This window comes from Lathamus discolor, chromosome 1 (assembly GCF_037157495.1).
Source record: "Lathamus discolor isolate bLatDis1 chromosome 1, bLatDis1.hap1, whole genome shotgun sequence".
Lineage (NCBI taxonomy): Eukaryota > Metazoa > Chordata > Aves > Psittaciformes > Psittacidae > Lathamus > Lathamus discolor.
Window position 1 is genome coordinate 78,439,229 of NC_088884.1, and position 20,400 is coordinate 78,459,628.

A 20,400-nucleotide genomic window follows, 5' to 3' on the forward strand; every position below is an offset into this window, starting at 1 on the left:
GTTAAAACCAGTAAAATCATATCTGCATTTTGAGAATTTATTCAGCATTAGCTACACTTGTGTCTCACAAGTTGAATGTGATTTGGACGCACCGGTAAGGAAGTCAGCATGCTAGGATCAGTTAAATAAAATCCCTAAACAACAACCACCCACCCACCTCACAGATAAACCTGCGGACTTCCTTGTGAGAGAGAAATCCTGCTGTGCCTCATGCCCGAATGGACCGGTTTTGCAGTGCTGAGGGAGAGGTGCTGTAGAGTTACCAAGGATTTACAATCACGTAGAGATGAGGTGAGGTGCTCCGACTAACCTAAGGAAAAGCAGATGGTCCTGCTCTCCTGGAAACCTGCCCCCCTTTAATATTTTCTAGTATTAGCCAACAACTGCATGTTGTGTCTCTGCTGCTGTTCATTCTGTGAGAAACTTTTTATCTTTCGAATAGTTGGAAATGCAGCATCAAGGCCAGGTTGGACGGGGCTTTGAGCAACCTGGTCTAATGGAAGGTGTCCCTGCCCACGGCAGGGGGTTGGAATTTATTAGATTATCTGTAAGATTAAAGATTATCTTTAAGGCCCCTTCCAACCCAAACCATTCGGTGATTCTATGATTCATGCTCCAGTTGGGTTTGACCACAAGCTTGGGAGGGAGCAGCTTGCACTTGTATTGTAGTTACAGGCTGTAATGGTGCTGTCGTAACCAAGTGTTCCCTTGTACATCACAGGCTAGTCCTTCTGAAGTTGCTATTTTTTAAAGGAAGCCTATTTCAATGTACCCCACCAGCTGTTTCATGAAGCAGCTCTTCCTAAACCGCACCAGAGAATGGGAAGCAGAGGTTGCAGTGATGTGAATGTTTACATCACTCATTCTGACACAGCAAGAAAAACTCCCAAGAACTGCTGGTGACTTGTTAAAGTACATAAAATGAACCATATGTGGAGAAAAAAATCCTCTGAAGACCAGCACAAAACCTTCCCTCTTGCTGCCAGAAGCTATGACCCACCGCCAAAGTCGAGCGCTGGTGCCCTTAGTGTGAGCCCAGACACGCTTTGTATAGAAAACACACCAGCTGTTGCTATTGGGTGATGTTAAAAACAGCAGTTGGGCCACACTTAGAAGAGTGCTGCCTTCATGGTGCTGATGTTTCATAAAATCAGCTAGGTTGGAAATAACCTCTAAGATCATCAAGTTCAACTTTTACCCCAGGACTGCCAAGTTCCCCACTAAACCATGTCACTGATGGCTTCATCTATATGGGTTTTGAACACCCCCAGGGATGGTGATTTCACCACTGCCCTGGGCACCCTGTGCCAATGCCTGAGCACCCTCTCTGTGAAGAAATACCCAGTCTAAATCTCCTCTGGCACAGCTTAAGGCCGTTACCTCTTGTCCTATAGCTTGTTACTTGGGAGAAGAGATCAGCTACCTCCTCTCTCCATCCTCCTTTCAGGTAGCTGCAGAGAGCGATAAAGTCCTCCCTCAGCCTTCTCTTCTCCAGACCAAACACCCCAGTTCCCTCAGCCGTTCCCCATCACACTCGTGCTCCAGATCCTTCACCAGCTTCCTTGCCCTTCTCTGGACCTGCTCCAGCTCCTCAATGTCCCTCTTGTAGCGAGAGGCCCAGAGCTGAACACAGGATTCGAGGTGCTGCCTCACCAATGCCGAGTACAAGGGGACGATCACCGCCTTGTCCCTGCTGCCACGCTACTTCTGATACAGGTTAGTGTGCCGTGTCGTGTCGTGTCCCACTCCGCCCCGTGGGCTGCAGCCCGCCTGAAGCCTCGGGAGGTGGCCGCTGTAGCCCCGCCCCGCGCTGCTCCTCCGGGCAGGCAGGTGCCCGGGTCCCGCCCACCGCCGGCTGGGGGCGGGCCGGGGGAGAGGGCCGCGTGCGTGAAGTCATCGCTGCCGTCACAATGGGCAACACCCCCGCCCCCTACTACTCCTCCTTCTCCTCCTCCCCCTCCCAGTCTTCCCGCGCGGCCTTTCTCCCTTAAAAGGACAATGGGGCGCGCAAAGCGAGAGGGCTTGATTGAGTAGAATGGAGCCGTGGGAATGGCGCATGCGCAGAGCGGCGGCTGCCGGCGGGAGGGGCGGAGACAGGAGGTGGCGGGGGGGGGGGGGGGGGGGGTGGTGCGCTGTCTCTCGCGCGCCCGCCCGCTCGGGCTGTCCGGTAGAGCTCGGGGAGCCGCGCACGGCACGGCTGTTGGTGGACTGAGGAGCACGGTGAGTGGCTTCCTTCTGCTTAAGAGAGGCGAGGAAAAAGCAAAGCTGAGAGCGAACGTGAGGTTTGAACCAGGACTTTGTGTTTGTTCGCTTGCTTGGTTGGGTTTGGGTCAACATTGGGGTGTTTATTGGTCCTTGGTTTTGTTTGTTTTTGGTTTTTTTTTCCCAGTAGCTGGTGGTTTCTGTTAAACATAAATTAATCCCGCAGCCTGCGCTCAGTTCTGCAGCGGCAGACAGACTTTGCCTCCTGAAACAGTTTGACACGCATGGCTCCCGTGAGCGGCGTTTTCCATCTTTGCTTCAGTTAGTGGAGTTTAAAGGAGGTGCTGGGTGGCGGGAGGAGACGCCTCGCGCGTTGTTGCGGACCCTGCGTGGGAATTCTAACCGTCGTCGTGTCCCGTCCCCAAGTACGGTTAAAGCCTTAAGTTTCGGCGAAGCAGCGTAGACCGCTTCCTGGCCATTTAACTTCAAAAGCGGACCCTAGCCGCGGGGTGCGTTAAGTAAACCGGGCAGCCCGGCGGCGGCGGGGCTGCACGGAGCCGTGCCCGAGGCCTCGCCACGCGGCCCCGCTGGCCGGGTTCCACCGTTGCGACGCGGGTGTCGCAGGTGCGGCTCCGGCGCGCCCCGCACCGCACACCTGTAGCACGGGCGCGCACGAGTTGCTGCCGGCAGGGTGGCGGAAGGAACGGGAGCACGGCGGTGCCCGCTGTCCCTGCTCTCCGTGTTGCACGGAGAGGGAGACGTTGGGTTTAGTTCTGGTTCTCGCTGGTGTTTGCGGTCAAGCACCGTGCGCGCCCGGAGACGGGGGAAACGTGCGGCTGCAGGCTGGCGTGACACGTGCTGCTGGTCGCATGGGTCGTGGTGTGGGGCCTTCTCCACATCTGCAGGCGCCCCGCCACCGGCCCGGTGCGCGGTGTTACCGGTATGGGGACGCGCGGCGGGCGGGCGGCGATGGCGTCCGGGCGCTCCCGCCGCGCGGCGCGAGTGGAGGTCGCTCCCGGCCACGGCAGCCGATGCTCGCGCCCGGCGCCAGCAAGTTTTAGCTCCCGGCTTCCACGGGGCTGCGGCGGCGGGGCTGCGGCTGGAGCGGCCGGCGTGCCCCCGGTGCGGCACGTAGGCAGCGCCCGGCTGCAGAGAAAACAAAGGGCTCGCATGTGCTGCGGCGCCCGGCGCGCCGGGGACAGGGCTTCTCTCTGTATGGGGGGAGATGGACCTGAGCCCAGGGGGATGTCGGTGGGATAAAACTCGTCCCGCGGGGAGAGTGGTGTTTTTTAGCGGCTGGTTGCCGGTTTTGGAGGACTTTTGGAGGGGCGGTGAAACTTTGGGTGCGCACACGCTCCCCTGCACACCGCGGTGCAAACGGGCGGGCGAGCCTCGCTGGCCACCCCGGGGTTGCCGCAGGGTCCGGGCGGAGGGACGGGGGACGGGGGACGGGTCCGTGTTGGCCGCGCCGCGGCGTGCCCGCGTTGCTGGGAGGTCTGCGACGGCCCTTTGAAGTACAACTGTTGCCATGTTTGAATTACGTCAGGGCCGAGCCATGAGGAACCAGCGCGGCGCGAGGCGGGGGGGACGGGTGGCAAGGGGACGGGACCGGTCCCTGAACGGGGAGGTAGTGGTGAGAGGTGTCCGTCAGCTGCCGGGACAGGGGTCGGGGTGCCCGGCGGGGCTGTTGCGGTTTGATCCCCGCTTACCGCCGGATGGGGCGGCTGCACCGAGACCGCGTGGTGGGGCGGCGTCTGCAGCGCGGGGCCGCCTCGCAGCGCCCACCTCTGCTCCGCGCTCGGGGCTTTCCTCCCGTTCCTCCGCCCTTTTAATTCGCTTCTAATTACATTCGGCTTTCGGCAAGTTCGGCGCTTGGCAGCCCCGGCCAGGGGAGCGGCGGGGAGGGCCGGGGCCGCCAGCCCGTGCACTCCCGCCGCTCCACCTGACCGGCGGGGCCGCCCACGAAAGTAGGTCGTCCGCCCCGGGAAAGAAGAGGGGGGAGTCTTTGTTCCCGGCGCTGCCGCGCCTCCGCCCGCCGCGGCCTCCGGCCGCCGAGCGAGCCCGCCGGCGGTAACGGGTGGGAGCGCAGCCCCGCCACGCGGTGCTCTGCTCCCGGAAAGCGGCCGCCGCCTCCCGGCCAACTGCGCTGCGCCCGTCCCGGCGGTTGCGGGCGCGGCGCGACCGGGCTCCACCTGGAGCCAGCGTTTATCCCCGGCCTCCGAGTTATTTCATCCTTTTTTAACTTGCAGGCTTGCGGCAGGGGAATGCGCCCAGTCGCGCTCTCCCTTCCACGAGATAAAAGTTGCCGTCTCCTCTCGTACACACATCTCCGGATGCGTGTAGCTAAAGGGATTTAAAGGGACCTGCCAAACCTGTTGTTCACTCGTCTGTGCCTTAGCGCAGCGAGCTGGTCGGAATCCTGCCTGCCCCGGGGCTCCCCCAACTCCTTCGGGGCGGCAGCGTCCCCGGTTCGTCCTATTGAGAGCTTTGTCCCCAGCAGTCTGCTGGTCGGCAGTCCTTTCGACCCGAATTATCCAATAATCATTAAAATTGCAGGAAAGAAAAATAAGTTTGGAGCTGTGCCCTGCTGCTGTTGTTCTTTTGGCAGCTGGTGTAGGATGCTGCCTTTCAACCTGCTGCTCTGTGCCTCTTGCCCTGCCACCCTTCCCTCGTGGGCAGGGAGAGGGGAAGGCCTAGGTTCCTGAATTCTGCCCGGAACTTCCACAGCATCGCATCTGTGGTGGAGGCTGAACAGTGTACTTGAGCACAACCCGACTGTAATGCTCGCCTTTTTTTCGTTTTGAATTTTAAGTTGTCACTGCTGGAAGGTGGTAGGTTGACAGCCATGGAGGTATCTGCTTAACCCTTTTACAAGGCAAGCCAGGAGGGTTACTGTTGCTCAGCAAACCCCTTCACTACTCTGTGCTTGCTTCCAAAGGTGAGGCTGACTGTCGGCGTGTGCAGGGTAGGTGCTGTGGAAACCTGCTTTCTCCCCAGTCTGCACAGTTAGAGTCACCATGCAGTTCACAGCTTTTTTTTTTAATGAAGGGGAAAAGGCTGCACAAAGCCTGCAGAGTCAGGGGCAGACAGTGAACTGGGTGCCTTTTCTGCTCACACCAGTGGAAGCTGAACTCCTTTGGCACCCAGGTAAATTCCAGGTTTCTTGGGATCTGTGATCCCTGGTAGAGAATCAGCAAGTAACAAGTCGTGGGATTTTCAAACACCCCCACAGGCATGCAGCATCCAGCTCCTACTGAAAGTAGGTGGGATTGAGTGCCAGAGCCTCTGGGAAAAATTCCTCCTTGCTTCTCCCAGCCCAGAGATTCTCAAACAGAAGCCGATTGCCTACAATTTCAGTCTTTCCTTTAAAAAGAAAGCATCACTGACTTCTTAGAAGATGTTAGATGAGCTGATAAGTTCATACAGGTTAAAAATAACACATACTGAGCAGCTCTGTGTCACCAAACTCTCTGCTTTGCATTGGTTCTTAGCACCTGATGCTTTGTACCCCTTTCATAACAACATGACACACAGACAGTCGTACTAGACAACCAAGTTCTTCAGACTTGCGCTGCTTGTAGCACTTGCTTTTTAGCAGAAAGCAGCAGCTAGTGAGCTGGGGCTTGAAGATAGAGTGGTTAAGCAGAATGCATGGGCAGGACTCCATTTCATAACTTGGGCCTCTGCATTTCTGTAGAGTGTGCTCAGTCCAAGTGGAATGATCAATAATATTACTTAAGGACATGCAAATGTATCCTTTTAAATGAAGTCACTGTAGCTCTTCTGCCAAATAATTGCTCCTACTTCTGTTTGAATCCTCTTCAGGTATGTTACTCTCTTTAAAAAATGAAAAGCCCCAAAGCTGTTCAGTGTCTCATGATCTTAAGTGTCTGTGATGCTTTTTCAGTAGCAGGTGGTTGCAGACAGCATTGTAACAGTTGCAGTGACTGCACTCAGACAGACAATGCAGACTGAACTCCATCACTTGCTTGAGAACATCTCAGGTCTTCCTCGCAGGCCTTCTGCTCAGGCAGAGTGGGGTGTTAGTTATGCAATAGGAGTTTTGGGGGGGGAAGTCTTCTTTCAAGATGGAATGTCTGCAGGTGGGACAGGTTTGGGATTTCCCTCCCCCTCCCCCCCATGCAAATATTAGTGATTACTGTTTTCATGCTTTGGCCTATCCCTTTTGAAGCACTAACCACATGGCAGTTCAGAGGAACACCCAAGTGGCTTATCCTTTCACTTCTCTTGTCTGAGTAGTTTAGGTACTTATTTTCCTCTGAAGATCAGCAGGTAGGTGATCCTTTGTGACTTGACTGCTTCTGAAAACTTCACTCAGAACAGCTTGTGACCCAGCCAGGATGCTGTGGAGGCTCAGACATGTGACAGAAACATCCAGTTTGACTTTTTTATATGCTTGGTAGTTGCTGCCAGTTGCTAAGATTGCACTCTAGCACTGAGTACAAAACAGTGGCTGTGGACAACTACCAGCAAAGAAGTGAGTTACTTATTTTGGCAGAGGGAAAGATCCCTGAAGATGGAGTTTTGACCTTTAACTGATTTTGCTCAGCTCATCAAGTGAAAATTCCACAGGATACTGCTTCATTCAGATGTGTCTGGGCTGTAGTGGCCAAATACAGCTTTCCCACAAGTAAAGTTGTTCTGGGTGGATAAAGGAAGGGAAGTAGAAGGAAAATCTGAGGATAAAGGAGACCAGAAGAGTGTACAGCGCACACAGTTCCAAGGTTATGGTTGTTGGAAATTAGTTGCTGTTTTGAGCTATAAGGACAGTTGACAGTGTGAAAAATGTGGGGTATTTGTGAATACTGAAGTTGCATTTTCAGATTACTCCCTTTAGCTTGGTCTGTTACTTCCTTGGAGCATTCTGGCTTTGGGCATGTTCAAATACGCTTTTCTGGGGTCCAGTTTCAACTTCTGTGCCAAAGGTTTTTGCAGCATGTAAACTCAGGGAGGAGGTATGTTTACATTCAGTCTCTGGTATAGATCGGCTCCTCTGTTGATGTACAATTCTCTGTCCTACGGTTGATTTTCAGTAGAGGTGTTGCGGTTTATTTCAGCAGAGGGACAGGCCTAAGAATTTATTAGCAAGACAAGCAACTGCTTCTGGCTCCATAGACAGCTCTGGAAGCATTTTTCATGTGTGTGCATGTGCCTGGGTGGATGCACCTGGGTGTATGCACTTGCAGATGTAAAAGCCAGAGCACATATATTCTTCCTGTATTAAGGCATGTCTTTCTTTTCTTTTAAAAGAAAATAAAGTACTGTTTTGGTCATGTTTCTTAGCTCCAATGCAATGCTGGAGAGATTTACACTGAGGTTTTTACTGGCAGGAACCTGCTGCATCAACGTACGCAGGCTAGAGCATATTTTTCTACGGCCCCATTTCAGGGCCAAGGCTGTTTTGTACACAGAAGGAGAAATCAAATGATTTGCAGGGTTATCTTCCTCTCTGGTGATACACTGACATTTTTGAGTTGCACAGCGGGTGAATAATCCAGGGTCAGAGGGGATAGGAAGAGACAAAGGTACTGAGTATTCAGGCTGGCATCCTGCTCTCCCATAACTCCAGGGAAAATTTCTCTTTCAGCTTTGCAAGAAGCAGGTGAGCATGTTCCTTCCAACTGGCCTGACGATTGTGTTACAAATGCAGGCATGCCTGTCTTCTAGGAATTCCTTCCTCTCCATTATAAAGGGTTTTCATTCTTCTTGGGTGATCAGAAAGAATGCCGAAGGAATCTGGAAAAGCAAATGAAAGGGGCTCACCTTTTCTTATTTTAAAATCTTAAAGAGTTCACAAGTTCTCCCCTAACTTGAAAACTTAATTAGCATCTGAAGCAATACCTCTTTTTAATTTAGATCATCAAATTAAATTTGGAAAGAAAGCTAAGCACCAAATTCTAGTCCTGACAGGTAACAAAAGCATGAAACCATTTTCACATGCATATGATGCATACTGCTTTATGCCAGCCTTTCAAAAATGTAATAAGCAGGGTGTGTTGGGTTGGGTTTTTTGTTTCGTCCTTTTTTTTGTTTGTTTTTATTCACCACCTGCTTTACTCTTCTCTCTCTGACTTTTTTTGGAAGATAAGTCTTTTTGATGCCGCTTTTCCAGGAGCGAGAGGGCAGAGGGATGGAGAGAGCTTTCTCCTGCAGTCTTTTCTGAGTCCGTTTAACTTGCTAAAGCAGTTCTTTAAAGCAGAACCTGGGGGAATAGAAATGTCTCCTTTTGCAGGGAGACTGGGGAGGAAGGGGACCACTTTTCCCTGACTTAGGGGAATGCTGGTCCCCTCCTAGTGCAGGTGAATCTCTGCTTCTGCAGAATGACAAGTAGGCTCCACTAGGATTTCTGATTCTTTGCTGGTGAACTGTCCCTTTCACTTCTATGCAACTGCTGATTTAAAAGAAATAATGTATTTTAGAAACATGCATAAATGTGGCAAAATTATATCGTTTAACACTCTTTGACTTCTATGGAAGTTACTTCACTCCTACTTGCCATCTTTTTTTACCTGTCCCAAATTTCACATGGTTAAACTTCTTCAGCTAAGATTCAGGTGTTGGTGGCCAGCAGTCGAACTCCCTCATTCTAATTTGAGATCTAAATTGCAAAGCTTTCAAGTAAAACCTTTTAAAAAGCACAGTTATACGTACTTCTGAGTACATGCTAGCTATTAAGCTCTCCAGCTGACAGAATATTTAGTGTATAATGGTCAAATGGCAACTGTTTAGGATTAAATGTGTTACTGGACTAACGCCTTCCATTTATAACTGCACTTAGATGCAGTTGTCAGAGAAATGTGTTTTACTTGTGGTTTTGCTACTAGCTCTTCCACATTCAGGCATGATATATGGTAATACCATTGCTGACCATTCATCAAGTGGGAAACAGATGGCACTAGTTTCCCTTCTATTGAAAGATGGTGTTGAAAGGCTGCTCCTGTGAGAATGGCAGCAATGATGCAAAACAAAATATTTTCAGAATAACTGTCTGATGCCAGTCTTTGCCAGAATGTTACTTGTAAAACATGCATCTTGTTCTGCTGTGGTGTAAATACCAGCTGGTGACAGAGATCATCTCACCAGTGCCTGGATTTCTGGAAGAAACAGGGTTAGAAAGTAAATCACATTGTTGATATCAGTTCCGTCTCTTGCCCTGTTACAACCAAGATGTTCTTGCTGTCTAAGTTTTATAGCACTGATGAACCTTGTGTCTGCAGCTCGTCTCTAACCTTCTGAAGAAAAGCACTAGATCGTGGACCTGACATTGGGGTGGTCAGACAGAATCTCAAGGTGCTGTTTTGTAGCTGAAAATTCCCATGTGAACATGCTGTTGGATCTCTAAGGGCTTGTTAAACACACTGTCCTCAAGAGACTGTCTCTTGAAGAAGCACGTAGGATGCTAAGAAACAAAATACATACTCTTAATTATTTGCCTAGACATTCTGTTTATTTATCTTGACAGTCCAGGGATACTTACCTGATTTGCCTGCGTACTCATTTGCTGCATGTCCCTGAAAACATACACAAACAGAAGTAGAGGGTAGTTCAGAGTCTGTCCATCCCTCAGCAAGCATCTCCTAAGAAGTCTGGCAACATTTGGGGTATCTTTGCTGGATATTTGTACAAGTTGTTCCTGGGAAAACCTAGCCCTAGGTGAGCTACTTGTGCTGCAAATGTGTACAAAGGAGAAAGGAATACAGCACTTCAAGCCTCTGGCAAATAGCATGAGTTGGGACAGGAGGGGAGGGGAAAATCGGTTCCCTCTGTCTTTCTCTCCTAAGCCTGGAGGATCTCCTTATTGACCAGCTTGTGTATGTCCCTTGGTCAAGACAAGCTATTTGGAGAGTTGACTTGTGTCTTTCCTATGTGTTTGTGCAGTGGTAATTGCAAGGAGACACAGCCTTAAGTGGGCACCAGGTATTCTTGTATAACTATATGCTAGATGGAAATGTAAACGTGTGCACTTTCAGGTGAATATGGGTTCCTTCATGGATCTTGTGTGAGAGTATTAACCAACAATATTTAATTTAAATAAAATCTTTGGTTTTCTGTTCTCAGGAGCCTGGGAACCTTGTATGTTCATTTTGCAGTGCTATCATGCTTTGATCTTCCTCTTTGGAGTGTAGTTTCACTTTTGGAGCACAGTGACTAGGCCTGGGTTGTTCACTAGCTTTTGCTGCGGTGCCACAAAAATACGCAGGATCTTCTTCCCCTCACACTGTGTCTCTGTCTGTCAGTAGGGTAAGCACAGTGGTAGCCATAGTTGTTTTGTGGAAGCATGTTTCTGGCCTCAGTTGAGCCTGCTTTTCAATATTTTTTTGCTTTTGTAATGATGTGGCAAGTCTTGGGGCTGTATACTGAAGATTTCGGGTTAATTTTCTCTGTCCTTCTGGAGGATATTAGCATTGCATCCCTTGCCTTTCTGCAGGTGGAAGATACCTATACCCAAGTTGGGTTGCTGGCACTTCAAAGTCCCTGGGACTAAGAATGTCTAGGAGCTCCTTCTCCCCAGATTTACCTACAAGTGAGGGAGATGCTGCCTTGCAGAACATCCTGCCTGACCTACTGGGTTTTTCAGTAGTATTTGAGAGGAGGAGAGGTGCCTTTCTGTTAGGTTTTACAAGAACATAACAACTTGGCCTTTTGTTAAAGGAAGAGGGAGAAACCTTGTGTTATTTGTGTGGCTTCATCTAATTTTGCTTCTTTTTAAAAGCAGAAGTTCTCAGCAGTGGGAACCTAATTCTCATAGAGCTTCCTTTAGCAGGTGACCTGTCCCCTCTCTGAGCATTAGTGTGTGACAAACAGAAGAGCTGGCCGTTTGCTCTCTGCAGTGGGTAATTGAGGCAGACCTTGTGCCATGGTCTAAGAGACATCTTAGAATGGTCCCTGCCTATGTTATGAGACAGGTGCTGTGTGGCATGTGAGGACTTGCTGTGTATCCAGGCTCAGTGCCAGGAAAGCACCAGCTTTGCTCGGTTTTTGAAGCACTGTGGGAGCTCTGTTTGCTCTGATAGCTTCTTGTGCCATGTCAGACTCTGTCTGCACTGGGGAGTAACTGATGCCTGGGGAGAACCAATTTGGTGCTGGGGACACAGAATCGTAGAATCATGTGTTGAAAAGGGGTCTTTGTCATGATGGCTGCAGTAAGTTCACTTTAACCAGCATTAAAAATTTTGGCCTGGAAAACCTCCACTGTATGTTACTGCTCTGATGGCAAATCCCAGCCCAGGTACCAAAAAGGATAGGCAGACCTCTTAAGAGCAGCATGGCTTTTGGCTTTGTGACTGACTTTGCAGAGCTGGTGGTTAAGAAGAAACAACTTCCCTGTAAATGGGAGTACCCTTTGCTCCGGCATCATTGGCAATGGCTGGGATGTGTGGTAGGCGCATGCTGAAATGCGCCCCAAGGTCCTGCTTCCCAACCCTTTTCTAGCTAGGTTTCCTTCCCATGGAAAGCAGGGCAGGGAAGGTGGGAGGGCGAGAACTGAGCCTGTGCTGACATGGAGCTGGGATGCTCAGCCAGGCCTGAGAATGGAGAAGTGCTCCTGGGTCCTGCAGCGCAGACATGGCCACTAAGGGCTGGGTGGGACTCCACCCTGCTGTTTTTAGAGTGGCTTTTCAGGTATGTCTGCAGCCTGGAGGTATGGCTGCAGCTCATTTAAAGTTACTCCTACTCACTTTCGACAAAGTTTGGCAGGGCTGTTTCCACCAAACACCGGTGGTGATGATGAGGAAGTTCCAGTGACCCAGGGCTTGGGCAGGTTCACAGGGCCTGTCCTGCAGCCTGTTTTACCACGTACATAGGGCTTTCATTAGCCAAGTCAGCTGCACTCACACCTCTGGGTTGTGCTGTTGTAGATGTGCCCTTAGAGTAGAATTGTGCAGTGATGAGCTTGTCATGAGTCTTGCTGGGTATTGCTTAACACTACAGCTGTTAATTATTTTTCCTTTTCTTTAATAAGACAGTACATTCCAGGTACATTTGCTATTTTAAGGCAGTGCGGGATAAAGCTATGGCCTAATCTAGCAATTTCTCATCCCCAGTAATAATTTACTTTTGTTCAGTGAACTGCCAAGGTTTTTCTTTCAGTATCTAACAGTGATAAGTAACACTAGCTCCTTTTTGTTTTCACAGGCCACAGCTGGGAGGAAAAGATGTTTGGCTTTCACAAACCGAAGATGTATCGGAGTATAGAGGGCTGCTGTATTTGCAGAGCTAAGTCTTCAAGTTCTCGTTTCACTGACAGCAAGCGTTATGAAAAGGATTTCCAGAATTGTTTTGGGTAAGATTATTTCTTTAGTCAACATCGTGGTCCGTTATGGTGTAGATCCCAAGCCATGAGCCTCACATGATGTCCCTCTTGCTCTGGAAGACCGAAAGGTTAGGTTAGCAGAAGTGTGTGTAATTGGGAAAGTCTGGCTTCAACCTCTTCACAACTTTCCTGGCCAGGCCAGGAGGGGCTGGATCTGCTGCTGTGGACGGTACCATTTGGTTGTTGATTTTACTGTTGGCTGCCAGTGGTGAACTGCTGTAGTTCCTAACAGTGAAGGGTCAGTCTCGTGCCTCTCCCACCTCACAGCATATGCAGGGACTTACTTAGACCCCTCTCAGACTGTGCATTTTGCACTTGTTCCTTAGAGGAGGTGTAAATTCCCACACAAGGTGGTAAACAACACGGGTACCTGCAGATTTTCTGTGGCTGTGAAGATTGAAGGATGCTAGGCAAAACTTGATGAGTAAATATTTAGCAGTTCCAGCAGGGTTTATGCAGAGTGCCCTGTTTGAAGTGTCACTGTCTTTGTTCAAATAGGGCATATCAACATGATATTAAACTTCCCATTGGAAATGCATTTTGATGGAAAGTGAGCATCTGGTAATTAACTTTCCAATTAGCTAATGTTGCATATGATGTTACTTGAAAGTATCAGTAAGCAAAACTATAAATACCAATGATTTCTTTTGCCAGCTGCTGGGACTACAGGTCACAGCAGCTGGTAAAATACCAAAGCATATAAACTTATTTGACATACCTTCTAAGAACTTTGAAATTCTGTACAAATTTGTGTCCCTGAATGTCAGCAAAGCAAATTCTTCTATGATAGCTTGTGATTATTTTTTACTTTGTTTATTAATTTCTTTTTCCTCCTGAGGTATAAGAATTTCTCCTATTTGTGCTATAATTTTCCATGAAACCATTTCCCTTGGAAGAAGTCAGTGTTGTCAATAGCTATTTTCTGCTTTTTCTTTCCAGTCTTGTTGCATTACCTCTCATCAAAATCTTAAGCCCAAGAGGAATTTTCATGCACTGTATTAAAAACTATATATACATACCAGTATTGCTTCTCTGTCTCAAGTGCTTAACTTCATGTGTGTAAATCTTTGCAGTCTTTAGAAATATTTCTCTCTCCCCTCCTTTTCAAGAAACACTCCTTTCATGTGCAGCTTTATAGTGCTTTGTATTTACCATGGATTTTGTACATAAAGCTAGTGCTGACAGTTTTCCTTATCATGTTTCTTTGCTCCTGTCCTTGGCAGTGGAAAGACTGTGTGAAGACTCATTGCTTTTTTTTGTTGTTGTTAACTATAACAAAGAAGCTTGCAATATACCAGGGCCTTTGGTCTTGTGCTATCTGAAATATGTTTGCCAAGGTAAAAATGCAGTCTTAACGCTGAACAAATAACGGCTTATCTGAGCCTGCCCCATTCATCTATAAATGCTTCAAAGTCTTCCCATTTAACTAGCTGAAAAATTCTACAGTGTATCCCCTTCATATTCCTTTTAGCATGGATTAGCAGTAGAAATGGTTTCTGGAAAAAGCTTGTTAAAGGGAGCAAGTATTGCTGTCATTCCAGTGACTGCTGCTTCTGAAACCTTATCCTACGCTTATGAGGGAGTGTGTTAGGTGGTATTTGTTACTCATCCTTGAGGCTCTGTGAGAAAGTTAAGAGCTGAATAAGCTTTTGTTGGATCTCTGAAGTCTGTTTCCAAATGTACATTCAAGGAATATGATTATTCCTCCTCCCTCCTTCTCCAAGCCAACCAACCAACCCACTGGAACTGCTGAGTGGGTGTATTTTTGGGGGTGATACTTTTGGGGTTGTTTTTTGGATTTGGTGTGGAATGTTTTTGAAGGGTGGTAGGACTGTTGTTTTTAGTGGCCTTCTGGAAGCAGATTACATCTTTTATTTCTGTATGGAAGTGTGCTTTGAAAGTGAGGCTTGGTTTTTAAACTTCAGTGTTTGAGTACCCCAAATGAATTGTCATGCCCAAAAACAAGAACATGAGAACCCTTCTTGTCCAGCAACTTTTATGCTTTCTGCTGTTAGCAGGCGGAGGTGTGTGTTTATTGACTGTTGTTAAGTGGTTTTTGCTTTTTCCTTTACCAGGCTCCATGAGGCCCGCTCAGGAGACATTTGCAATGCCTGTGTCCTTCTGGTGAAAAGATGGAAAAAATTGCCAGCAGGATCCAAAAAAAACTGGAATCATGTTAGTCATTTATTTCTTCTCCACCCCAAAACTAACTAGTCTGTGCTTTAGTCCATCCTGTTAGAGAGGGGAGGTGCTAGTGAGAATTTGGTGTTTCCTGTTTCTCCTCCCACCCTCAGCAGTCATTTCTGGAGTATTTCCTGTTACATGGCTCTTACCTGTCTTTGGTTTACGTGCAAGCCTGGGATGGAGTCACAGACTAACTTACCATGTAATTCCTTGTTTTCACAAGCTCGCAACTTGGCCCAAAAGTCTCTTATGACACTCAAAACATTTCAGATTTGGCGTCTATCCAAAATCGGTTGCTTTTTTTAAATAGTTTGAACAAGCAAGGTGACTTGCTCAAGCAACACATAAATCAACGTCATTTAGTCAGATAATTACAATGACTAATACCTTGCAGCTATTGCCGCTCGTATATTCGGTTTTGATACAGCTAATTCAGTTTGGGCCTAAGGCTGAGAAGATGATCTGAATTCTTTGTGTATGTTATAATCTTTATTCAAGAAACCTTGATGGGAATGGGAACCAGAACTATGGTTATTGCTACCACTGCTTTTATTCAGAAGTTAAACTGATGATTTCCAGGGCAAATGCTTGGCAGACGCTCTTAACTGAACCTGTACTGGCTTAAACAAATGTTGTCTAAGTGAAGTTTCCCCAAATAGGAAAAAGCCTAAAGTTGAACTGAATGTGCTTTTTAAGCTGGTTTACTGCATTTTCCTACAGACTTAGCCTCTTGCAAAGCAGATACAAGCAAAACATATGAGTGTTGATGCACAGAACTGCTTTGGTTTAACTAAATTGGTTTTAAACAGCTAGGTCAGTGCATGTACTTTGATTAGGGCAATATCTGGGCATGATGCAGAAGTATTATGCATGCATTTTCTGTGTTCTAGGTGGTAGATGCCAGGGCTGGACCCAGTCTTAAAACAACATTGAAACCAAAGAAAATGAAAACACTGTCTGGAAGCAGAATAAAGAGCAATCAAATCAGCAAACTGCAGAAGGAATTCAAGCGGCACAGTAAGTGGATCCAAATGGATTTTGGCAATAAACTTTAGCCTCCCCTAGCATAACTTACTGTTAACTGGCTGAGCTGAATCACTACCTAAATTCAGTTGTATGCTTACACATTTGGACACTCACTGTTCTCACACTCCCTTGTACTCCAAGGACTCGGGAAGGGGGTGGAATGAGGAGGAAGAGCTGGTGTGCAGTGTGGGCTGTGAGACAGAAGTGGGGAAGCAGTGGGGGGAATGGGAAGCCTGGCTTGAAAGTGTAGGCAATAAGCTTATGCCCCATGGTTAAATGATGTGTCTCTAGAAAGAACTTCTTGGGCAAGACTCACTGAAATTAAAGTTGGAAGAGGTTTCCCCTGCCTCTCAGTAATGCACTATGGACACTTCAGCTCTTTCCCCAAGAAGCAGTGTTCTGTTCCTAGCTCTATCAGCCATTTTCTTCTATACATGTTTTCAACCAAGGCTTTCTATTTAACCCAGATTTTTTCCCTCTGGCTTTAAATTCATGCCATGTTTCCTCTCTATAGTTTCCTTACACCTTCCTCTGCCATTCTCGGTGATTTCTTTGCACTAGCTCTTAGATTCTTCGAATAGATTTGGATTCATAGCTTTCCAGCAAAGCCATCTGCCAGTTATGCTCTAAATACATGTTAGTGCTTCAGGTTTTGTCTCTACAGCAAACCTTCCAGCTCCTTAACTGTTACTGACTTGGTCTTCTGTCTCTTTCAATTATCCTACCTGGCCTGAAGGAAGAGTGTTCTAAAGAATCAGTAAAGGTCCTGACCCAAAGAGCTTGCATCTCCTCATTCAGTGTCCTGTAGTTGATCTAACCGTGTTACTCTAGGTACTAGAGATAATAACTATAAAGGTAGTCAAGTAGACCCTCTGTTGAGGTGTGTGTCTGCGCAGAGTCCGTAGTTCATAGTCTCGATCCAGCAAAAGCTCAACCTGTTGCATTAATGAGAAGAGCTTTGCAACTGAATGGGTAAGAAGGTACTAGGTCTGAAGCACAGATCCTCATCCTCTTCAAGGATCTTCAAGTGATTCCAGAGCAAGAGTAGGATCTTTCCCAAAGGAAGGCCAGCATAGGCTAAGTTTGAGAGCCAGGAACTGAAGCCTCATCCTGAACCTCTTCTTCCCTTGTGTATGGGTTGTGTGCTCTGTCTCCCAAATGCTGATAGTCTCTACTGAAAGTGGCAAGGGCAAGTGGGTTGTTGTTTTTAGGTTTTTCTTTTTAATTAAAAAAAGTCTGTCTCTCTGTTCCCTATCTACATGTGACCTGTGAAAAGTCAGGAAGAGGGTAAGTCACTGGGTGCATGTCCTGATCCATGTATTTATTCTTTCCCCTGCAGATTCCGATGCCCACAGCACCACCTCGAGTGCCTCTCCAGCTCAGTCACCCTGTTACAGTAACCAGTCTGATGATGGTTCTGACACAGAGATGAGCGCTGGGTCCAGCAGAACACCAGTTTTCTCCTTTTTAGATCTCACATATTGGAAAAGGTAAAAAGCAACAGAATGTGCCCTCTGTGCAGATAGCAATTCATGTACACAGTGCTTGATTCTGATGAACTTCATTGGCTTTAAGGATATATTTTAAGTTGCAGAGTATTATATAAATCTGTCTGTCCATGGAAAGAAATGCCATGTGTTTAAGGTGTTTTCCCCATCTCCCTCCAGTTCCCTAAATACAAATACAGTTGCACTTCAGAGGTAGGAAAACCACAAGATTTTCTGGGAGCTGATGAACTTGTTATCTTTTACTGCTTGTTGTGACACAGTAAGCCCTTGTTCAGTTATTGCTTTATTGAAATTGTTGCGACTTTGCTGCTTCCTCTGAAATCATGTTTGCAAGTGCGTTGTAGTCAAGGTTGGTTCAGCCTAGATAGCTGAATATATGAAACTTCCCTGGGAAGCAAAATGGGAGATGTAGTTTTCTACAGACGTGGGTTTGGATTTGGATTATTTTGTTGGGTTTTATTTCTCTTAAAGCGGTGTTGTGGATTTAGACACAGACTTGTTTTTTTCTCTGAGTAGCTTTTTCCCTCCTATGCCTGAGCCGGAGGCTCAGAAAAGTCATGTTTTGGGTCAGACTGATTTTTTTTCTTTATTTCTGTAAATTCTTTATATTCTAAACACACACACACACACACACGCAAACTATCTGACTCTCTCTGCCATTTCTTCCAGGCAAAAAGTCTGCTGTGGAATTATTTACAAAGGGCGTTTTGGGGAAGTTCTCATAGACACTCATCTCTTCAAACCTTGCTGTAGCAATAAAAAGTCCGCCACTGAAAAGCCAGAACAAGAAGGACCGCAATCTCCAGCAATCTCCACCCAGGAGGAGTGGTGACTTCCTTGGATAGCTGCAGAAGGTTATACAGATCCTCATTTTCTCTGGAAAAATGCTAGAAAAGTGACTGTTGACTTTGGACACCTGCTATGCTGCCAAAAGACTATTCCCTAGAACTGTTTTTTGGGTTTTAGTGCTACAATTCCACAAACTCTGAAGCCAGTTTATATCCTTTCAGAAAGACTGTATATAATATTTAAGATTCCATGGAACACTTAGCAAAGCTGAATGCTGCTGCAAGGTTGTCGAATCTTTTCTCCCCTTCTTCCCCCTCTACTCCCTTCACTAGTGAATTTGAGGGTGGGGTTTTTGTATATTGAAAGTATATGTAGTTTGTGTTCCTGTATTGACAGAAGCAGTGGTTGTAAGGCATTTTATTTTTTATGTTGGTTGGTAACCTCCCTTAAATCCCCAAGAAAATATTTCATTCTTAGACATGAATGAGTCAATGAGATGAACTAATACATAGAAATGATATGTCACCTCTAGCTATATAAATATATATTTTTAAAGGTGTGGAGATCTCACCCTATACTACTGACGTAACAAAGACTATTATTTCATCCCTCCTATGTGACAGACTGGCAAACTGCAGTCATCTCTACTACAAGTGGTAGCCATCCGAGAAGGCCCCCCAACATAAAGTGCTCTTCAAGAAGGGGTAGGAGGGAGATTTACCCAAGACCTAAACATAGTGAAATGGGAGGCTACTTTGGTTTAACCCAGCGGCAGACACCCTGGGCTTCATGCTGTAACGGAGTGGTGGACCAAGAAAACGTCTTGATGCCCAAGTTAGGTGTAAGTGATGGCCAAAACTTAGTAACTGCTATCTGCTGGCCCAGTGCAGCTGAAATGTGACCACAGATCAGACTTTCTGATCCGGGACCTCACACAAAAGCCAAACCCCTTGATAAGCAAATCAGGCTCTGGTCACCAGTCTGAGTGCAGCTTGGGGTCTGGATTCATGATTGCTGTTTTGGAACCCTTCCCCTGCAGTGCTGCTCCATGTTTGGGTTTGGGGCTTGCTTTTATGTTTGTTTAAACAGATCAATTCTTTTGTGAATACTGAGTATGAAAAGTTGTGTTAAGAATGGTGCTGTGCTGAATTGAGGCAGCTCTGTTTGCATACGTGATCAAAAGGTAGTATTTCTTACATGATTACCAGACAAAGTTGCGTGCAAACCATTGTGACACACCTTCAAACTCCACTTTGCCTGTAGGATGGAAGCAGCTTCCTGAAGAGTGTGCTGCAGATTTAGCTCCCAATTGCTTCATGTTCTTTTTTTGAAGGTTTAATTTGTATAAGCTGGGAATTCTGCTTTTTTTGTTTGCTTCTGTTTTGGGGGGAGGGGGGATTTTCCTTACTGTTAATCTCTTGGGATATTCTACAATGAATTGTTACAAGCTTCCCTTTCTGCGAGAGTCATCAGCATAATACTGTGGTGGGTAGGGCTTAGGACTGGATTTGTGCGTAGTCTCACTTCCTGAAATGGGAATGATTAGCAAATTAAAACATAAGTAGGGAAAGATGTGCAGTTTTAAAGAGAAGCCTCTACCCACAAAGCTTTTCTCTTCCTTAATTTTCCCTCTTTTTCCATTGGGTAAGCCAACCTCAGGAGAGAGAGAGAACAACTAGAGGAAGCAGGGTTTTGACATATCACAGCCCTACAGCTTTCGTTGGTCTTACTTTGCTTTTCCTAAGCTCCCTGAGATTCTGAAGGGAGGACAAAGCTGCCTGCCTTGCTTTCATCTGCAACCAAATAGAACCATCCAGGTTGGAAAATACCTTTAATACCATCAAGTCCAACCATGGATATAATGGCTACTTGCTTAACAATGGCTTAACTTGGTTGGCTGTGTTTATTAAGGGCTTGAGCAAGAGTTCTAGCTGTTTTTGCAGACACCTGCTTTCATTTCAATTTGTCTTTTCAGCATCAGTAATTCCATACACCTAAGGCTGCAGTGTTGGTGGTAGGATGTGCTCTGATATGGATCATCTCTTCTGTATTTATTTATTTATTGCTAGGTTTCAATCACCAACTGCTTCCCTTACTCCCTCCCACCTCTTCCATTCCTGGTAGTAATGCAAACATGAACTGTATGTAGTCATGCACTTTGTATTAATGTATTAGAAATCTATGGAACCTGTTTTGTACTTTTATACTGTTCAGACACTTGTAATCCAAACTTTTTTTTACTAGGTTAATGAATAAATTTAGACTTATTTAGAAAATAAAACCATTTCTCTGTTTTATTTCAGCTCTGTTCCATTAATGAGACTAGGTGTGACATGTGCTAAAATACCTGGCAGTGCA

The 20,400-nt window shown here is 46.8% G+C and overlaps 1 protein-coding gene across 3 annotated transcripts; it reads left to right on the forward strand.

The window, feature by feature from the left end:
* The first annotated feature begins 2,135 nt into the window (after positions 1-2,135).
* On the forward strand, positions 2,136-20,336 carry SINHCAF (SIN3-HDAC complex associated factor). Of its 3 annotated transcripts, none has more exons than XM_065681894.1 (6): positions 2,136-2,282; positions 12,358-12,505; positions 14,611-14,710; positions 15,610-15,736; positions 17,085-17,235; positions 17,923-20,336. In XM_065681894.1, exons 2-6 carry the CDS (start codon positions 12,378-12,380, stop codon positions 18,083-18,085), a joined length of 669 nt encoding a protein of 222 aa, XP_065537966.1. In that variant the 5' UTR covers positions 2,136-2,282; positions 12,358-12,377; the 3' UTR covers positions 18,086-20,336. The 3 variants fall into 3 exon arrangements, with proteins under 3 accessions (XP_065537966.1, XP_065537977.1, XP_065537956.1); XM_065681905.1 differs by having other exon boundaries at positions 2,136-2,277; XM_065681884.1 differs by lacking the exon at positions 2,136-2,282 and adding an exon at positions 11,504-11,602.
* The last annotated feature ends 64 nt before the right edge of the window (positions 20,337-20,400 follow it).

Bases quoted from the DNA above. Each gene is read 5' to 3' on its own strand.
- SINHCAF (XM_065681884.1), top strand. From the start codon at position 11,554: ATGGGAGTACCCTTTGCTCCGGCATCATTGGCAATGGCTGGGATGTGT. The intron at 12,506-14,610 runs GTAAGATTATTT...TTCCTTTACCAG, and splicing joins GATTTCCAGAATTGTTTTGG to GCTCCATGAGGCCCGCTCAG. The intron at 14,711-15,609 runs GTTAGTCATTTA...TCTGTGTTCTAG, and splicing joins CCAAAAAAAACTGGAATCAT to GTGGTAGATGCCAGGGCTGG.